General features: G+C 36.5%; 2 protein-coding genes across 6 annotated transcripts in view; both read left to right on the plus strand.

Moving 5' to 3' along the window:
• LOC127624184 (lysophospholipid acyltransferase 2-like) overlaps window positions 1-8,953 on the plus strand; it is an 81,770-nt gene extending 72,817 nt beyond the window's left edge. The window contains exons 6-13 of one of the 2 annotated variants that reach the window (XM_052098891.1): window positions 104-158; window positions 475-658; window positions 1,304-1,496; window positions 3,694-3,797; window positions 3,901-3,965; window positions 4,588-4,720; window positions 4,976-5,127; window positions 7,867-8,953. In XM_052098891.1, the coding sequence (XP_051954851.1) occupies window positions 104-158; window positions 475-658; window positions 1,304-1,496; window positions 3,694-3,797; window positions 3,901-3,965; window positions 4,588-4,720; window positions 4,976-5,127; window positions 7,867-8,023 (1,043 nt within the window). In that variant the 3' untranslated portion in view covers window positions 8,024-8,953. The remainder of the gene's footprint in view (window positions 1-103; window positions 159-474; window positions 659-1,303; window positions 1,497-3,693; window positions 3,798-3,900; window positions 3,966-4,587; window positions 4,721-4,975; window positions 5,128-7,866) is intronic. The other variant, XM_052098892.1, reaches the window with a different exon arrangement.
• A 1,117-nt stretch (window positions 8,954-10,070) lies between these two features.
• The window catches only part of LOC127623843 (kinase D-interacting substrate of 220 kDa B-like), a 30,623-nt gene continuing 20,753 nt past the window's right edge, over window positions 10,071-19,940 (plus strand). For all 4 annotated transcript variants that reach the window (XM_052098397.1, XM_052098398.1, XM_052098399.1 and 1 more), the window contains exons 1-7: window positions 10,071-10,239; window positions 17,484-17,640; window positions 17,745-17,843; window positions 18,307-18,405; window positions 18,837-18,935; window positions 19,587-19,688; window positions 19,798-19,896. In XM_052098397.1, the coding sequence (XP_051954357.1) occupies window positions 17,509-17,640; window positions 17,745-17,843; window positions 18,307-18,405; window positions 18,837-18,935; window positions 19,587-19,688; window positions 19,798-19,896 (630 nt within the window). In that variant the 5' untranslated portion in view covers window positions 10,071-10,239; window positions 17,484-17,508. The remainder of the gene's footprint in view (window positions 10,240-17,483; window positions 17,641-17,744; window positions 17,844-18,306; window positions 18,406-18,836; window positions 18,936-19,586; window positions 19,689-19,797; window positions 19,897-19,940) is intronic.

Raw genomic sequence — 19,940 nt, forward strand, 5'->3', positions numbered from 1 at the left:
ATATCATGTGATATATAGTTCCACCAGAGAGAAATGTTAGATAGATCAACACTTGTTTTGGATTAAATGTGTGAATGTGAAATATTTTAATTTATGTTAACAGGTATGGCAAGGAAGGAAGAGCAGCTCAATCAGGGTCAAAAACGGCTGGCAATAAGGTACAGTATGCAGATCAGAATAGGGTTTAAAATGCAATTATATAGACAAGGCACTAAAGACAGTCATATGGATCACTCTGGATATTCAAATCCATTGTATAATATCTCATTTAAGGTATATGGTTGTGATGTAAAATAATCATTGCTCTATTTGGGAATCATTATAACATCTGCACACATTTATAGATATTATGCTTTGCCTTTTGACATTCTATCATCTACAACCTTTTATTTTAATAAATTTGACTAGATGTGACTTTCCAAATGTACTTATGAAATCATTGGCACTTTTCCTCTTTGTTTGTGTTTCATCCAGGCGGATGCCCAGTTTATTGGAGTACTTCAGTTATAACTGTAATTTCATGGGCATTTTGGCTGGTCCCACCTGTTGCTATAATGATTACATTGCCTTCATCGAGGGCACCCCCTGTCGCCACAGAGACCAAGAGACCAAGCGAAAAGTGAATGTCAAGAGCAGGCTAAATGACCCTTCGCCAAATGTTCGTTTGTGTTTTTTGGACATTAGTTTATGCACCAGGTCACCTCTCAAGTCAAATAAATGCTGAGAAGTCATACGTATAGTCCTACATTATCTTGATTTTATTCAAAATTATATTCTTTTGTTCTGTAGATCTAAATCTACTCTGTAAATGGTCTTCAAACATAGATCTTGAATTTGTAAATGATTAATATAATTTGCAGGCCTACATGAAACCGTAGTAGCACAAAGTGTAAACTTAATGCTAAACATTTAAATCTATGCAACTATTCAAAGCTGATACCATATAAAATTGCTCATCTACTGCCACCATTTTCTACTAAATGTTGTGTCATGTTAAATGAAATGACACTTCAGGTCTTGAGCATAATTTTGTTCCTCTAAATTTACTGAGCTGTTTTATCATGTTGTTCATTTTCAACAAGAGACCCTCTTGTTGAAAAAGATTATAGTCACACAAAAATGAAAATTCATTATCTGTTGCAATCCTGTATGACTGTCTTTCTTCTATGGTATGGAAAGAGATGTTAGGCAGAATGGTGGCCACTGCTTTTGGTTCCAGTTCCCTTTTTCATTTATACAGTACATGATTGACTCATCCCAAACTCATATGAGATTGTGCATTTCTGTCTCTGTTTATTAACAGACTGAGGTCATCCGAAAGCTGTCCACCTGCTTCTTCTCCCTGCTGGTCTTCCTCTCCGTCTGCAAAGTCTTTCCTGTGGAACGTAACATAGATGATGATTTTATTGCCACCAATCCCTTCTATGTTCAGGTGGTCTACCTGTATTTGTCCATGCTGACAACCCGGCCTAAATACTACTTTGTTTGGACTCTGGGTGCGTGGACTTCCTGCCTCTCCTTCCTTTTCCATTTGGCGAGCTTTGTTTTTTCTTTTTTAATGTTCATTCATAGATATTGGGATGGATTGACTAAGAATGAATTGTGCCTGCTCATAAAGTCATTTATGTGCATGCGCTGTTGCGTTGTTTTAGCATCCGATACACTAATGGAAATATACAAATCAGGTAAAAGCAGGTTGTTTTATGTGGAGTATGCAGCAGTCTGCTATGATCTGTCATACTTTACTGGGACTGTACAGCATCACTTCACAACTGTGATCCAGATATCTTAATCAGATCTTTCAAATGCAGAAATTGTGCTCGACTACACTGTGTTTCTGCATGTAAACTTGGTTATAAAGCTCTTCTCCATCATGTGATGAGGAACTGCTCCCATGAGCACTACAAAATGTTGAAAAACATCTCTTTTTATTCAATTTTTTTAAACTAGATTGGGGGTGGTTTAAACCGAAATACCATGCATAAATTGGGACAACTTTTTAGTGAATTCGCCCCATTATGTCTTATTTCATCTTCTCTTTGCCTTTATTCTTAAGTTAGATATGATGTTTTTATATCTTTTTCTGTGTATATTAGTCACTTCCTGTTTCCAAGTTGTCCTTTCTGTCCCACTAATATGTGTCTGATGAACCATGATGGGCATAATGATTTTACCAGTCACATGGTACAGTTTTTCTTTCATGATCATTTATGCTTCACCTGTGATTCATTACACATTAGGACACATCATCCATCATCTGTTGTGAGGACTGATTGTGTGACCCATTTGAATTGGGATCAACATCTTACACAACACAGACTTGATCCCAATGGCTTGTATTTTAGTGCCCCCATCAGACCAAATATAAAAATTACACCTCAAGTTTCTGTGCAATAACAGAACACCTCTATTCATATAATTTACAAGTATTTCACACACATACTTGAAATACAAAGCTACATCTAGCTCTCATTTATTCAGAATTCCCTAAACGGCCACCTACAATATTGTTAAAATTAACCCTCTGATGCATTTTGTCATTTTTTTTAACCGTATTTTGTGATGTAACATCCAAACCACCATGGGTGATTACATTTGACCCCTACCCATATCTCTATATGATTGTCCTCTTTAGATGGCTTTGTGTTTTTTAATGACAGCCTTCAACATGACTGCTAAATGTGATGATACACCAAGTACCTCTTCTATTGCAATGGACAGATCTGTCTCAAAACACATAATTTGGGGGTAAAATATTTGGAAGGCATGATAATATTCTTGTTGTCAAATAAAAAGAAGCATTAGGTCCACGCGTCGGAGGGTTAAATGGATAGTTCACCAAAAAATTTAAATTCTCTCAACATTTACTCACCCTCATGCCATCCCAGGTGTGTATGACTTTCTTTATTCTGCTGAACACGAACAAAGATTTTTAGAAGAATATTTAAACTCTGTAGGTCTTTACAATGCAAGTGAATGGGTATTTGTTTTAAGCTCTAAAAGCACATAAAGGCAGCATAGTAAAAGTAATCCATGATATATGACTTAAGTGGTAAAATCCATGTCTTCAGATGCGACATAAGTGTAGGTCAGAAAAATATCAATATTTTCCGTTAAGTCCTTTTTTTACTATAAATCTCCACTTTCACATTCTTCTTCTTTAGTTTTTGGCAATTCACATTCTATGTGCATATCGCCACCTACAGGGCAAGGGTGAAAAAGGACGTAAACATTGATATGTTTCTAACACACACCTATCATATCACTTCTGAAGATATGGATTTAACCACTAGATTATTTTGAATTACTTTTAAGATGCCTTTTTGTGATTTTTGGAGTTTCAAAGATCTGGCCACCATTTACTTGCATTGCATGGACCTGCAGAGCTGAAATATTCTTCTTAAAATATTTGTTTGTGTTCATCAGACAACATTATGTCATGCAAATCTGGGATGGCATAAAGACAAGTAAATTATTTATTTTGGGGTGAGCTATCCCTTTAAAGTCATCTACTTTGTTGAATTTGGCAAATGTCATCTTGAATCAAAATGAAACCCTATCTGAAGGTGGAAACAAACTTGAGGCTATGTATTCTGAGTTTTACTAATGAAGACAAAAGTGTGGAGACAAAAATCATGCCTTATTTGAGAAAAACTATATTAACACTCTGTGATCTTGATGTCATTTTAATAGCTGATGCCATCAACAACGCTGCAGGATTTGGCTTTAATGGGTATGACAGTGAAGGCTTGTCACGATGGGATCTAATTTCTAACCTGAGAATCATGAATATAGAGGTCAGTTAAGCTACTATATATTGTTGAATTAATTAATCAGAATTGTCATAATCAGTCAAGGCTGCTCATTTTATATGATTTTTTATATGCATACATTTTTCAGTTTGCCACCAGTTTTAAAGTGTTCCTGGATAACTGGAATATCCAAACAGCACATTGGCTTAAAAGGTAAGAACAGGAAGTGCACACAGATTATGCTATCATTGTGCACTGAAAACCTTTCATCCATTTACCTTCATAACTACACAAGTTAATGTGTAAAATTATGCAATCTGAAAATATGAGACAGTACCATCTACTGGTGCTAGAGGCCAATAAGATTTTTGTTTTTTATAATAATTTTGTGATCTTCAAAATTAAAGGGATAGATCACCTGCAAATGCTAATTCTGTCATCAGTTTCCTAATGTTGATCCAAACCCATATGACTTTCTTGCATGGAACACAAAGGGATACTTTAGGAAGATTGTTAGTGATTGACAGTCTCAGTCACCATTCGCTTTCATTATATGGAAAAAATACGAAAGTGAATGGTGACTATGGTTGTCATCCCGAACATTCTATGTAACATGTTCTTTTGTGTCCCATGGAAAAAAAGCATGTTTTTAATGGCAAGGATACTAAAGTTACAATTTTCCATGCTGACATGATAATTACAGTACAGTCTGCTTCCTCATAAGCACTAAATTGTATTATCAGTATTAGAGGATGTTGGTAAATTACTGCATACTGTATAGGACAAATGAAATATTTTATTATGTTTGACACTAACTGTATGTTATCTTATGTAGGGTGTGTTATGAGCGTTGTCCATATAACCCCACTGCTGCCACCTTCCTGCTGTCAGCCATGTGGCATGGGGCTTACCCAGGCTATTACCTTACCTTCCTCACTGGCATTGTCATCACTCTTGCAGCCAGAGCTGTGAGTGCCATCACATTCTACCAAACATAAAGGATCATTCAGAAGGGATATTCATCTCACTTTCATGTGAATAAGATTAAGAAATTAAGAAGATATTTATTTTAAAAAAAACCTGCTGACTCTCACCAACTATTTAAATGCATGGCTAATGGTGATGCATTATTACTTGTGTTGTGAAACTAACCAGTGAAGGTCTGATGCATTCCACAGTGTATATTTCTTCCTCTAAATTTTGAGTTTCCCTTTCTCCCTCAGGTGAGACACAATGTAAGACCATACTTCTTGGGTTCACAAACTCACAAGTTTGTGTATGATGTCATCACGTGGGCAGCTACACAGATAGCAATTTGTTACACAGTGGTCCCCTTTGTGCTGCTTTCTGTGGGCCCCTCACTCAAATTCTACAGGTGGGTAGAAACAAACAAGAAAAAAATTCTAAATGTTTATTTAAGGTGTCAGGGAGCACGTTTACACACAAGCTGATTGATTATCACTGATTATACTTTATAAGCAGACAACGTGTGTAGTCATGTAAACACATTTAACTGCGTTCCTTTATCAGTGTAAGGTCATAAATAGCTTATGAACAAACCAATCAATATGATGGGTAGATTTTTGCCCATTACCTGATTTTGCATTGCACATAAACACCTTAACAGGCATTATTACTGGCTTATCCAATGTGAACAAGTGTTCTGCACATGCCTCTTTACAGTTTGACATTAAAAGCATGAATTACTTTATTATTTCAAATCTCATGTAAACATGTTTTTCTTGTCTTGTCTGTTTTTTTATTATTTTTTTAAATAAGCTGATTTTGGGGAGTTCAGCGTATTGGTGTGCATGTAAATGGGTTCAATGCATTTGTTAATATAAATATTTTTCCTCCTGAGGTCCACTGATACTTTTAATTAAGGTTTATTGCACTGAAAAGTGTAATAATTTACTTTAACATGACCATTTTCCACCCTCTCTCTCTGACCCTTGTATGTAAACAGGTCTTTTTTTATTTTTTACTTTTACTTACTCTTAACCAAGGGTGCCAAAATCAGAGTCAAAGTCTGTTAACATGTGAAATGAGAAACATCACTTGCTGACAGGTTTGGGATTTGTAGTTGGGTTCAACATTATGGTACAACAGGGCAAAAGGCTTTGTGGGGTAAAAGGCTCTTTTAAAAAACCTTTTTTTTTCATTGTACACTGAAAACATTTTCCTTCTCCATGAGATCTTTGCGTGTGGTGTCTATAGGTTGATTTTGAGGCAGTTTAATCTCATTTATATTATTTTATAATATGCTGCAAATTTATGTAGCTAATGAAAATCCCTGAAATTAACACTTATTTATGAGTTTCTGTTTTGTTTAAGGTCATAATTTTTTTTTTTTAATAAATGTCTAGTATGTGAAAGGATAGTATTTGGGCTAAAGGCCCCTATTAAACACATTTTTGTTTTGTTTTTAAAGTGGGGCAAATAGATTTGTTATGAAAAATATTCAAAGTGGGCTCACATTGACTCATCCAATCATAATAGAGATTTGTTTTTTTATAGAATACTTGCGATGTATTGAAGTGCCAAATATATTTGAAATTAACAGGAAATGGTGCACTCTTTTCTGAAGTGGTTATTTTGAGTAAGCATCATTTTAATTTGTTACTCAAAGCATCTTGGTGTCTCAAAATTATTTGAATAAGCAGACAAATTGTTCCCTATAACTATTTCCCCGGAATCTACACAATATTACTTTAAACCCCCTAGGGGCCTTTTTCACCACCTTTTTTTAAAAACTGAATTTTAATCGAAACAACCTTCCATTATTATTTATTTTCACACAAATTATGTTGCTCCATCAATTTTCAATAAAAATGACCTTGATACATTTTGTGACCAGAAAAAAGCAAAATTTCCTTAAGGGGTGCCCTTAGCCCCTTTGTACCCTATTCATACTGAGCCATCTTTCAAAAACAGCCTCTTTGCAAAGCCAGATTGTTGAACAATATGTGCTAAAATGTGTCATGCAAAAATTTAAGATTAGTTACTTAAAAAAAGAAAAAACACTTGTTTTCCCAAATGATCACGTTCCCCTTAGCTCACACTTATCATTAGTTAATTGGAATAATTGCATCTTCTTCCTCTGGTGCTTAGGAATAAAAGGACTATATCTGTCCTGTTTTTTTCCTTATCTCACTGTGAGTGGGTATACCAGATTGCTGAAACTTTTTAGGAACATCTATAGCCATGTACTGTATTTAAAGCACTACAACAACACTTTATTTGATGTTTCACCTGAATTATTTTTTCTTTTTCATATAAATTAATTTAAATCAAATTATTCCAACATGATCCAAAAAGTTGGGACAGTCGAGCGTTTACCACTGTCTAAACATTTCTTTTAAAAACACAAACATTTGGGCACTGAAGACACAAGTTTAAGTTTATCAAGCAGAACTATCCCCAAACTATCCATTATGCAGGTCTTCAGCTGTGCAATTGTACAGGGCCTTCGTTGCCACATTGTGTGCTTCATAATGCACCACAGTTCTCAATTGGAGACAGGTCAGGACCACAAACAGGCCAGTCTAGCACCTATGCTCTCTGCTTACACAGCCATGCACTTGTAATCCGGGCAGTATGTTGTTTGGCTTTGTCCTGCTGGAAAATGCAAGGACACCCCTAGAAAAGGCGGCGTCTAGATGGCAGCATATGTGGCTTCAAAATTTTGACATATCTTTCTGAATTAATGGTGCTCTCACATCACCATAGCATGACATACACTGGCTTTTGGACCTGATAACAGCTTGGGTGGTCATTTTCCTCTTTGGCCTGGGGAACGTGATTTGAAGTGTGGACTCGTTGGACAGCAAAACATGATTCTGATAAGACCGAGCCCTGAGAAATAGCTTCTGGACAGTGTTGATGTATGGCTTCTGTTTTGCATAGTAAAACCTTAACTTGCATCTGTGGATCCAGCGGTGTTGAACTTGTTGCAATTATCTGATTTGATATTACATGAGTGTATATTTTCAGAAAATTGTGCTAAAATTCTGGTTCTCTAACACGAAGTTCAGATCAGTATAACTTAAATGAATTGATCATTGCGGTGTCTGAGTAATTCATTTCCTCAACTTCTCTCTTCATCACTCTGTAGGTCATGGTACTTCTCAATTCACATAGGCTGCATACTGTTGGCCATTGCTTTACCTGTGAAACCACGCCACCTGCGGCTGAAAGAACAGCAGTCTGCCCTCCAGCCAGGCCAAGAGACTACAGACAGCAACAGCAACCAAAAACAAAAAGCCACATGAGTCCTGGGACATTTCACCACATCCCTATATACACAAAGACTGGGCAAATGTACCTATTCTCCAGCCACACTTGAAGAGAATCAGACAAACTAAAGCTCACAAATAAACCAACCAGCCTGGACTGTGATAGAGTGAGTCGGCCCTTGGCTCATTATAGTGCTGCCGGATTCAACAGTGATTTGAGATAATGGAATCAAATCTGACCGGTATAAGGGGGAGTTATAGAAGACTTGCCAAGAAAAAATAGTTTGTAATCTTTCATTGCCTTTGTAATTCAGTATTAGTGTCCTAACCTGGTGGTTTTCTACTGGGCTGTATATAGAAGTTTCTTGCAGGGCACAAGGTAGATACCACTTGAAGAAAGCTGGCAATATTATCTTTAAAAACAAAAAGTTCGAAGTAACAATGAAAATAATAAAGACATTATTTGAAAGGGGAAGAGATAAAAGGAGTTTATACAGTATCAAGTTGCCCACAAAATTGAAAGACTAGTTGTTCTGTTCAAAGACAGCAAGAGATCTCATAGCGGTGCCACTTAAACAGGGCTGTTGGCCCTTTGTCATGTTATGTTTGTTATATGGTCTGTTGTAACGTCTTGTCTATGTAGTCTTCACACAAATCTCTGAAAGTTTTACGTACATATACTGTACAAAGTAATTCTTAACCCGTGTTGAAATGTTGAGGTAACATCCTGCAAATGACTAACAGTGTTTTTAAATCAATAAGGAAGTAATTCTGTATGCACAGTAATGATCATTTTGGATTTCCTCACTGAAGTTTAGAAACAAAGCTTATGTCAGTGTTAAATAAAAATAAACAAGAGGATGACCACTGGATCTGTTTAAACATTGTCTGTGTGGACCTGGATTTATTTTATTTTTATATATTTTTGATTTTGTGTGTGTGCATATTATGTGATTAAAAAGTCTTTTTACAACTCATTTGTGGTTTGTGCTGCTGACCCATTATATAATGCAACCACAATCTTCACAAATCCACAATTAAGTAGAGATTTATTTTTAATTCACATTGATAATTTTCAAAGCAATGTATTATCACATGCTTTAACCTAGTAATCCATGCTCAACATCTGCCCTTTGTCCTACAGACATAAACCATGCACTTTGTGCCATTTCAAACAACTTCAAGTTACTTGATTTTGCTGACATTTTGATATAGACATAGCTTGATAAGACTTGATCAGGAAAAATTGAAACTTTAGAGTGAATTCTATAGTTCTACAATCAATAAGGTTAATTCTATAGGTACTGTATTAATGACTAGAGTGGTTGTGTAGTGTAGGGGTTTTCAAACTGGGGTCCAGGGACCACAGTTTAAATTACTTAGAAAAGTCAACATTGACCAAATTTGGCATTATTACTGTTTCATTTTGTATTCTATGGACTTCAAATAAATTTTAATTGAATTAAAAATTGTTTTTACATGGTTTGTACATGTTATATTACTCTAATAGTTGGTAGAAAAAAAGATAAGAAGTAAACTTCTTACAAAATAATTATTTTCTAGATAATATTGTATTAATTTCTGTTGGATTTAGTACAAAATATACAATATGAAAACCAATTATTTAGTTGTTTATTAAGTTTGATAGTGTATTTATTAAATTATTATATAATAATTATTGAATAATTTTGTCAAATTATTTAAAAATATCACATTTACTATTTTTCTTACACAAGTAACCTATAAATGAGTCGTGTGTCTTATAACGAAGGCCGTAAAATATATCACTGCATTTGGTTTTTAATTGGAAGAGGGGTGAGGTCCCTCACAAAGGAATTATTATTTTTAGAGGTCCTTGGAATCATCCAAATGTTTGAAAACCCCTAGTGTTACGTATGTTGCTTGTCAACTCCCCAAAATCAGTGGAAAACATTTACAAATTCATTTTAATTAAAATGTATAATTGCTCTTATTTAAACATAAAACACACCACACACAATCAGCCACTGAAGTGTGGTGAGATTAATACTAGTTCGTTCCTTCTTCAGTGACGTCACGCAGTGCGTTGTGAAGGGTTGCCGGCGGGAAGAACCAGCAACAACAGCGCACAGAGCTCTACTACAAAATGGCTGTTGGTGAATATGGTGAATAGGAAGAAACAAGCGACATAGTTCGTGATTTGAAGAGAAATACGCCTCTCCAAACGGACTTCCAGACAGCACAGCATTTCAGCGGTTTTCTTCTTCTGTGAGGTACGGCTCGTAATAGAGTAGATGCGGGTTTAAATCGCGTGAAATGGGTTGATGCCGCGTATGATTGACAGCTCAGCTTGTATATCTGGGCTATTTAAATGTCAATAACGAGTATCAACCTGCAGCCTTCACCACAGTTGACAATTGTGGTTTGGTTTGTAATGTATATGTATTAATATACTTAATCTGTTCAAGGTTGTTTTGATGTCGATTAATCGTCATGGGGAGTAAGCCAGTGCATCAGCACGCAGACATGTCGACCTTGTTGATGAGACACAGCCCGTCCTCTTTCTTTCCAGAAATACATTTATTCAGTATCGAATTAAAATAATATTTAGACAATCTGTAATATTAGAATAACAGAAACTTTATCACCATGTATATACTTTATGATTGTGCTTTTATTTACATCTATCAAATCCCATTTATGTGACATAAATATATATATACTGGGGGCTTCAAAGAATTCTCATTAAAAAAAAAATCCTCCACATACAGAAATGACAGCTTTGAAGATCCTTGGCATTCTAGCAGTCATTTTGTCAAGGTACAGTGCATCCACAGCGCTTCACTTTTTCCACATTTTCTTATGTTATTCCAAAATGGATTAAATTCATTATTTTCCTCAATTCTACAAACAATACCCCATAATGACAATATGAAAGAAGTTTTTTTTTTAATTTTTGCAAATTTATATATAAAACAAAAACAAAAAACAAAACACAAACATGTACATAAGTATTCACAGCATTTGCTCAAATCTTTGTTGAAGCAGCTTTGGCACCAATTATAGCCTCAAATTGTTTTGAGTATGAAGCTTCAAGCTTGGCACACCTATTTTTGGGCAGTTTCTCCCATTCTTCTTTGCAGGACCTCTGATGCTCCATCAGGTTGGATGGGGAGTGTCAGTGCACAGCCATTTTCAGATCTCTCAAGTCTGGGCCCTGGCTGGGCCACTCAAGGACATTCACAGAGTTGTCCCGTAGCAACTCCTTTGATATCTTGGCTATGTGCTTGGGGTCGTTGTCCTGTTGGAAGATGAACCTTCGCCCCAGTGCGCTCTGGAGCAGGTTTTCATCAAGGATGTTTCTATACATTGCTGCATTCATCTTTCCATCGATCCTGACTAGTCTCTCAGTTCCTGCTGCTGAAAAACATCCCCACAGCATGATGCTGCCACCACCATGCTTCACTGTAGGGATGGTATTGGCCAGGTGATGACCGGTGCCTGGTTTCCTCCAGACATGATGGTTGCCATTCAGGCCGAAGTGTTCAGTCTTTGTTTCATCAGACCAGATAATTTTTTTCTCCTTCAGGTGTCTTTTGGCAAACTCCAGACGGGCTGTGATGTGCCTTTTTCTGAGGAGTGGCTGTCCGTCTGGCAACTCTACCATACAGGCCTGATTGGTGGAGTGCTGCAGAGATAGTTGTTCTTCTGGAAGGTTCTCCTCTCTCCACAGAGAAACATGTGGAGTTCTTGGTACCATCGGGTTCTTGGTCACCTCCCTGACTAAGGCCCTTCTCCCCCGATCGTTCAGTTTGGCCAGGCGGCCAGCTCTACGAAGAGTCTTGGTGGTTCCAAACTTCCATTTACGGATGATGGAGGCCACTGTGCTCATTGGGACCTTCAATGCTGCAGACATTTTTATGTACCCATCCCCAGATCTGTGCCTCGATACAATCCTGTCTCGGAGGTCTACAGACAATTCCTTGGACTTCATGGCTTGGTTTGTGCTCTGACATATATGGGTGTGTGTGCCTTTCCAAATCATGTCCAATCAACTGAATTTACCACAGGTGGACTCCAATCAAGTTGTAGAAACATCTCAAGGATGATCAGGAGTGGAGACGCGAGTTTTCATGTGGAACGAGGAAGTGGGAAGAGGCTGTATTGGTTTGGTTTAATCTGATCGGCGGCGTGTTTGATGGCGGCGAACACAGCAAAGTCAATAATGACAAAATATTGGAAAAATCATAATGGAAATGGCCAAGAGACACTAGTTAGTATTGATGAATCAGATGAGGAGGATGATCAAATGGATGTTGGTAGGATAGAGGGAAATAAAGAAGATGCAGGATCAAAGAAAATAAATAAAAATCAACAGGAAAGGGAAGTAAGACGTTCTGGGGAGAGTGGAAATGAACAAGAAGCAAGGAGTGAAAATTTGAATGAGTTGAAGGTAATACTGAAATTCAACGAGGAAGATGGATTACAAAAGGTAAATCCAATTGGATTAACAAAAGAGTCGAGGAAAGTAGTTGCAGAGATTAAGCTAGCTAGAGTGTTAAAAAAATGGAGATTTGTTGGTAGTAACTATGAAGAACAAAAAAGGAAAGTGATGAAAATTAAAGTAATGTGTAAACAGGAAGTGGTGAGTAGCAGACTTGTAGGGTCGGAGGCAGTGGGTAGGTGGAGATATCTGGTGTGCCATTAGGAGTGTCTATGGAAGAGCTTAAAAATAACATAAATGGAGGGCATATAGTTGGTGCCAGATGATTGTTTATGAATGCAGAAGGGAATAGAATAGAGAGTCTCTCAGTAGAGCTTAGATTTGATGGAGTTATTTTGCCGGAAAAGGTCAAACTTGGATTTATCAGTTACACAGTGAGACCATATATACCTCTTCCCTTAAGATGCTATAATTGCCAAAAGTATGGGCATGTTGCTTTGGTGTGTAAGTCTAAGAAAAGATGTGCAAGATGCGGGGGGGGGCATGATTATGGCAAATGTGAAGGAGCTGGGCTTAAATGTTGTAACTGTGGAGGAGAACATAGTGTTGCGTTTGGGGGATGTGAGGTGAGGAAGAGAGCTATTGAAGTGCAGAACGAGAGAGCTAAGAAGAACATTACATATGCAGAAGCAGTTAAAATGGTTGATGCAAAGAATAAAGAGAGAGACGTTCAAATGGAGGGAAGGAATGAGTTAGGTTCAGAAATGGAGGGTAGGATCACAGAGGATACGATGATTGAGAACAAAGTACATATCTTGCTGTTGATAGCTGAACTACGCAAACAGAAAAGAAGACAATTAAGATTCAAATTATAGTCAGGGCAGCAGAGAGATTCTTAGGAGTAGAAGGTATATCATGGGTAATGATTAGGGATGGGTTGGTGAATGAGACGGAAGCTTGGTTTGGATAGGAGTGATGATTTTAATATTACATTGGAATGCAAGAAGTCTTGTGGCTAATTGATTGGAATTTAAAAGTATTATTTATGAGATGGAAATTAAGCCTGATCTGATATGTATACAAGAGATGTGGCTTAAACCCACATTTGATTTTGTTATAAAAGGTTATGTGAGTGAGAGAAGAGATCGTGGGGAGGGTGTATTATTCTGATCAAGGAAGGTCTACATTATAGAACTTTAGGTAAAGGTATAACAATAGAGTATGTGGTAGTGGAGGTGTGGGTGAATGGATTAAAATATGTAATAATACATTTTTATAATCCTTGTAAGAAATTAATATTGAATGATTTAGAACAAATAGAGGGCCAAAATGGAGATCGGGGTGATTTGGTGCGGGGACTTCAATGCACATAGTACGTTATGGGGAGGTTTAGTGACAGATGGTAATGGTCGGGTGATGGAAGATCTGATGGTAATTAAGAATTTGGTGTGTTTGAATGATGAGGTTACACAAGGGTAAATGTGGATACAGGGAAATAATCTGTTTTAGATTTAACATTGACATCTTGTTCAATTGCAGGGAGTACTGAATGGGAAATAATGCGACAAGACACTATAGGAAGTGATCACTATCCTACATTAACAACAGTGCAAGTAAATGCAGGAAGAAGTGATGTAAATATGGGTAAATGGAGGTATGATAAGGTGAGTTGGGAAGAATTTATGAGTTTGAGTGAGGAGGGATTAAAGAACATTATAATAGAAACGGATAGATCGATAGAGATGATCAGTAGAGAAATAGTACCAGCAATTCAAATAGCAGCAAATAAATATATACCAAAAAGTAAATGGGGTAGAAATATTAAGATAGGTACCTGGTGGAATGAAGAGTGTGCATGTGCCATAAGAAGAAAAAGGAAAGCATTTAGGAGAGTCAGGAAGTCACATAACTTTCAAAATTTGATTGAATATAAACAAGCTCATGCAGTTGTAAGAAGAACAATTAGGAAAGCCAAGAAGGTGTATTGGATGGCATACTGTAGTGAAAAAGGTAAAAATACATCAGTAGGGGAGGTGTGGGTCATGATTAAGAAAATGAAGGAAATTTAAAAGAATAATGGATATCCAGTTTTAAGCATGAATAGAGAAACTGCTGTGGAGGATGGAGAGAAAGGGGAAATGTCTCTGAAGGCATTTATTAAAGTAAATAGTTCAGAAAATTTGACTGATCAGAATAAGAAAATAAGAGAGGATGTGTTGAAAGAATGTCCAGATTTAATGGGGAAAAAAGAGACTGTTAATCATCTCTTGGATGCCCCATTCTCTATGAGTGAATTAAAGAGGGCAGTGAGAAGAATGAAACAATCTACTCCAGGGTTGGATGGAGTTAGTTATTGTATGATGAAGTATTTAAGTGAAGTTTCTATAAAGGTGATTTTAGTATTTTATAATAGAATAGGTATACTTCCTCAAAGTTGGAAGGAAGCATTAATAATACCTTTTAAAAATCCAGGGAAAGACCCAAGTAATCCCATAAATTACCTCTCATTACCGCTCTTACCTCTCATTTATGCAAAGTAATGGAGAGAATGATATCTGATAGATTGACTTATCATTTGGAAAAAGGGAGCTGTTTTTCTCTTTATCAAAGTGGATTTAGGTGTGGAAGAGGGACTTTGGATCCAATAGTATCTTTTAGAAGTTGATATAAGGAAAACATTTATAAATAAGGAAAGTGTCATCGATTTTTTTCTTTGATATAGAAAAGGCATATGATATGCTGTGGAAGGAGGGATTATTAATAAAGCTGGGAAAGATTAATATAAAGAAAGAATGTATAATTGGGTTAAAGAGTTTTTAATCAGGAGGTGAATTAGGGTGAAGGTTGGCGGGTTTATATCCTCTAGTGGTGTGATTGATAATGGAACACCCCAAGGCAGTGTAATAAGTCCACTTTTATTTATCATCAAGATTAATTATGTTTTCTCAAGAATACATACAAGTATGGGGAAATCATTGTTTGCTGATGATGGGGTACTCTGGTTAAAGGAATGAATATAGAATATATTATAAAGAAAATGCAATGTGCATTAAATGAAGTAGAAAAGTGGCCAGGGCATAATGGATTCAAGTTTTCAGTGGAAAAGACAAAAATAATATTTTTTACAAATATGAAGAGGAAGGTTCACAAGTGGCTTTTTCTTTGCAATTCTTCCATAAGGCCTGCACACCTGAGTCTTCTCTTTACTGTTGTACATGAAACTGGTGTTGAGCAGGTAGAATTCAATGAAGCTGTCAGCTGAGGACATGTGAGGTGTCTATTTCTCAAACGAGAGACTCTGATGTACTTATCCTCTTGTTTAGTTGTACATGGTCTTCCACATCTCTTCCTGTCCTTGTTAGAGCCAATTTTCCTTAGTCTTTGAAATCTTCAGTTTTTGCCTATTTCAAGTATTGTATAGCCTTCATTCCTCAAAACAATGATTGACTGACCAGTTTCTAGAGAAAGCTGTTTCTTTTTTGCCATTTTTGACCTAATATTGACCTTAAGACGTGCCAGTCTATTGCATAATGTGGCAAATTAAAAACAAAGACAACGTTAAGCTTCATTAAATAAACCAAATAACTTCCAGCTGTGTTTGATATAGGCCTAATGGCAAGTGTTTTTCTAGTTCCAAATTAGCAATTTAACATGATTACTCAAGGATAAGGTGTTGGAGTGATGGCTGCTGGAAATGGGGCCTGTATAGATATGATCATTTGAATGCCACTTTGGTGAATTTCCTTCCGAAACAGCTAAATCTGTGCATTATTGTAAATTTCTGGCCCCCAGTGTGTGTATGTTGTGTGTGTGTGTGTGTGTGTGTGTGTGTGTGTGTGTGTGTGTGTGTGTGTGTGTGTGTGTATATATATATATATATATATATATATATATATATATATATATATATATATATATATGTGTGTGTATATTTCACATTAACTACATTTATATACATTTTTCTTGTAAGATGGTGACAGACACTGTATTACATCCAGCAGAAATCAGATTAGATAGATAGATAGATAGATAGATAGATAGATAGATATTTTAGTATCTGCTATGGAATGCAGGGCTCACCATCTCACTGGGGGCACTAGGCGTTAACCTCTCTTGGTCCTATAAATAATGCTATGTCATTCCAGAGTAGACAGACAGCAGTCACAGGCTTCATCTATAGGCATTTAAATGCAGTTGACAGTTTAATACCGAGTGTGCTGGATAAGATGTCACATAGGGGTTCATAAGAATAACTTTGGTGTCATATTTCATAGACCGAGCAGTAGAAAGCTGCTTGGACTCTTAATTGAGCTGCCATATTCTCTTTGTTTTTGTCCATCAATGTGTTGCTGTAGACAGCATGCATTCTGTATTTTTCTTGCAATGACACCCTTTATATACAGTGTCTGTTTAGGGTTAAACTGAGCACCACATTCCAGTGCAGAACAAATTAAGTTCAAATGCTGTAATATATCATTATTAAAAATATGTGGTTTCAGTTTTGCCATAGAGTTCAGGGTGGTGAAGGATGTTGTGTGTATTGTCCTTATATTTAAATGCTATTAAGCCTAAGTTAAGTTATTAACTTAGAGTAGAGCCTGTATGATAGCTTCTTATTTATTGAGGAAAGTGAAATTTAAAGAGTAATCTAATCTGTCTGTTCACTAGCTAATTAACCTGTTTATTTGCACTAATTAGAAGAGGTGGAATATAAAATAGATTGGAGTAGCCTATTAAAATGTGTGTCTATAGAGATATTAGGAGAAAACGGGTATCTTATCTAGAATTGGCATTCAGAGAAAGCGCGAGGAAAAGACTATCTCTGTTTAACATTTTGCAGCGCCAGCATCCTCGTTCCTGGCATTTAAAGTCTATTGCCTGTGTGTTCTCTTGTCTCATGTGAGGAACACATGCTCTGTCCCTCAAAGTAACCAGCAATGTGATATTTAATCTCTTAAAGATCTTTCATATAAATGTATAAATATTCGCTTTCGTCCAACAATTTTTTAGGGTATACAGAAAAGGCATCTGTTCTGTGTTCTGGAAGTGACTGAGTTTCATCTATTTTCTCAGGGTGTCCCAGTATTGAGTGGCAATCATGGACACCACAACCTCTATCAAGATGACCACTCTGGCCATCCAAAACCTCTTCAGCTATGTAGAGGAAGAGAACCTGGCAGCTGTAAAAACCCATCTGGACAAATTCAAAGAGGTGGATGGTCGAAGTGATGTAAGTTAATTTACTATTATTATAAACTATGAAAGTGAAATATAATTTAAAATGGGCAGCTAAAATATTGACCTTTCTCTTTCCCTGTCTCCGATCTTTCACAGAATGGACAGACTCCTCTGATGTTGGCCTCAGAGCAGGGCAGTCTTGAGATAGTTCAAGAGCTCATTCGAAGGGGAGCAAATGTCAACTTGGACGATGTGGTGAGAAAATGCTCACTTTAGTTTTATAAGAATGTTGGCTGGTAGTTCATCTTGTTTCCATTCAATTACTGTAGATATTCAAATAACATTTACCAGCCAGAAGTGGTGCAGGTATTCTAAAGGATGTTTTAGATCCTTTTTGAATTTTATGAAGAATTGCCATTAATCAGCAGCTAATTTCATTGTCATTAAAATGACAAAAGAAGATAAATATCATAATTAATTAGATTGTGATTGGAATAATTTAGTAATTAAAATAAATTCTGAACATATTTGTATAACTTTTTTTTTTTTTTTTTTTTAAATGAACAACCTGAATAACTTATGGTGCCTATTATAACTGTGCCCGAGGGCTTTTCTTTCTAGTACAGCTACTGTGCACTCCATCACTGTTACCATGGTGACATTTGCAAATGGTTCAATAGTTTCCATAGCGACCAGTCTCTGTGCTTTTTCCGGATAGGACTGCTGGTCTGCTCTGATCTCTGCAGCTAAGGAGGGGCATGTGGAGGTGGTGAAAGAGCTGCTGGAAAACAGTGCTTATATTGAGCACAGAGACATGGTGAGACTAACCATACACTAGAATTAAAGGGATAGTTCACCCAAATATGAAAAGTCTTTAATTATTTACTCACCCCAATGTTGTTCCAATTTCATATGATGCAATTTCTTTGGTGGAACACAAAAAGAGATGTTAGGCAGAATGTTAGTCTCAATCTCCATTTAATTTCATTGCATTTTTTCCAACATTGCATTTCATTTTCCAATGAAAGGAAATGTTGATGGAGGCTATTTTTATTTCTTACATCTCCTTTGGTGTTCCAAGAAAGAAAGGAAGTAATGCGTGTGAGTAAATGATTCAACTATTCCTTTAAAAATCAAGCAAATGTTTATATCAAAAGCAATACATGTCCTTTATTTTGTACTGTAATTAAATTTGAAATAGTTGCACCCATCCTATCATATTAAATAGAGTGGCTTTGTGTCATTCAGGGGGGTTGGACCGCCCTTACTTGGGCTTCATATAAAGGCAGAGTTGAAGTAGCCACGTTCCTACTGGAGAGCGAGGCGAACCCAAACACCACTGGACAGGTAAAGATAGGGAAACTTTTCACAAATGAGATAAGCAAGTGCATAAAAATTATTTACATTTAGCTAGGAAAGAAGAACTTCCTATACTAGTACCCTAATTACATGTACACTTACTTTACAATGTAATGAAATAATCAAGACATTTTTTTTAGATTGAAGTATTGCTGAATGTTTAAAATACAGTTTAATACACGTATACACTGATTAAAGGTACACTCAGTAATTTTTTGTATGTCGAAGTAACTTCCATTGGCTTACAGTGACACCTAGTGGCTTGGAAGCTGCATCATTCAAACAGTAGTTATCAGTTACCAGCTGCCATTGTAGAAATTCACTATTCACAGTAAACCAGGATTAATTTAATCCTGTCCAGTAACAGGGCAGTTACTGAGATTAAGCAAGAAGTATTCAAATGGTCATGTTGTCCTAACATGGCTGCCCCCATGAGGGCGCCTCTGCCTTATATAAAATAAAAGAGCTTTTATAAGGTTATTGATATGACTGAACTCTTCATCTCACATGGGTGGTCATGATTTCATACATATGCTTAAATATTACTATACATTTTTTTAGAAGTAAAACTTTTTAAATAAGGAAAAAATTATTGAGTGCAACTTTAAAATATGCCTTCAATATCTTGTGGTCTTTTAGCAATACAGTGTGTACCCCATTATCTGGGCAGCCGGTAGAGGTCATGCAGAGATTGTTAAGCTCTTGCTAGAGCATGGAGCCAAAGTCAACTGCTCTGATAAGGTGAGCTCTGCTGCTTAACCTAACCTCACAAACTGTGCTTAACAGGTTTACAGTAAGAGAAGGTATAGACCTTTATATTTACCCTTAATTTATCATACTTTACATTTAGTATGGCACCACCCCACTAATCTGGGCGGCTAGAAAGGGACACTACGACTGTGTGATGCACCTGTTGGAGAATGGAGCTGATGTTGACCAGGAGGGGGCGGTATGTACTCTTTATTTTTGTTGGGCATTATTTAGCAGCATAAT

The sequence above is a fragment of the Xyrauchen texanus genome, chromosome 30, assembly GCF_025860055.1.
Source record: "Xyrauchen texanus isolate HMW12.3.18 chromosome 30, RBS_HiC_50CHRs, whole genome shotgun sequence".
Classification (NCBI taxonomy): domain Eukaryota; kingdom Metazoa; phylum Chordata; class Actinopteri; order Cypriniformes; family Catostomidae; genus Xyrauchen; species Xyrauchen texanus.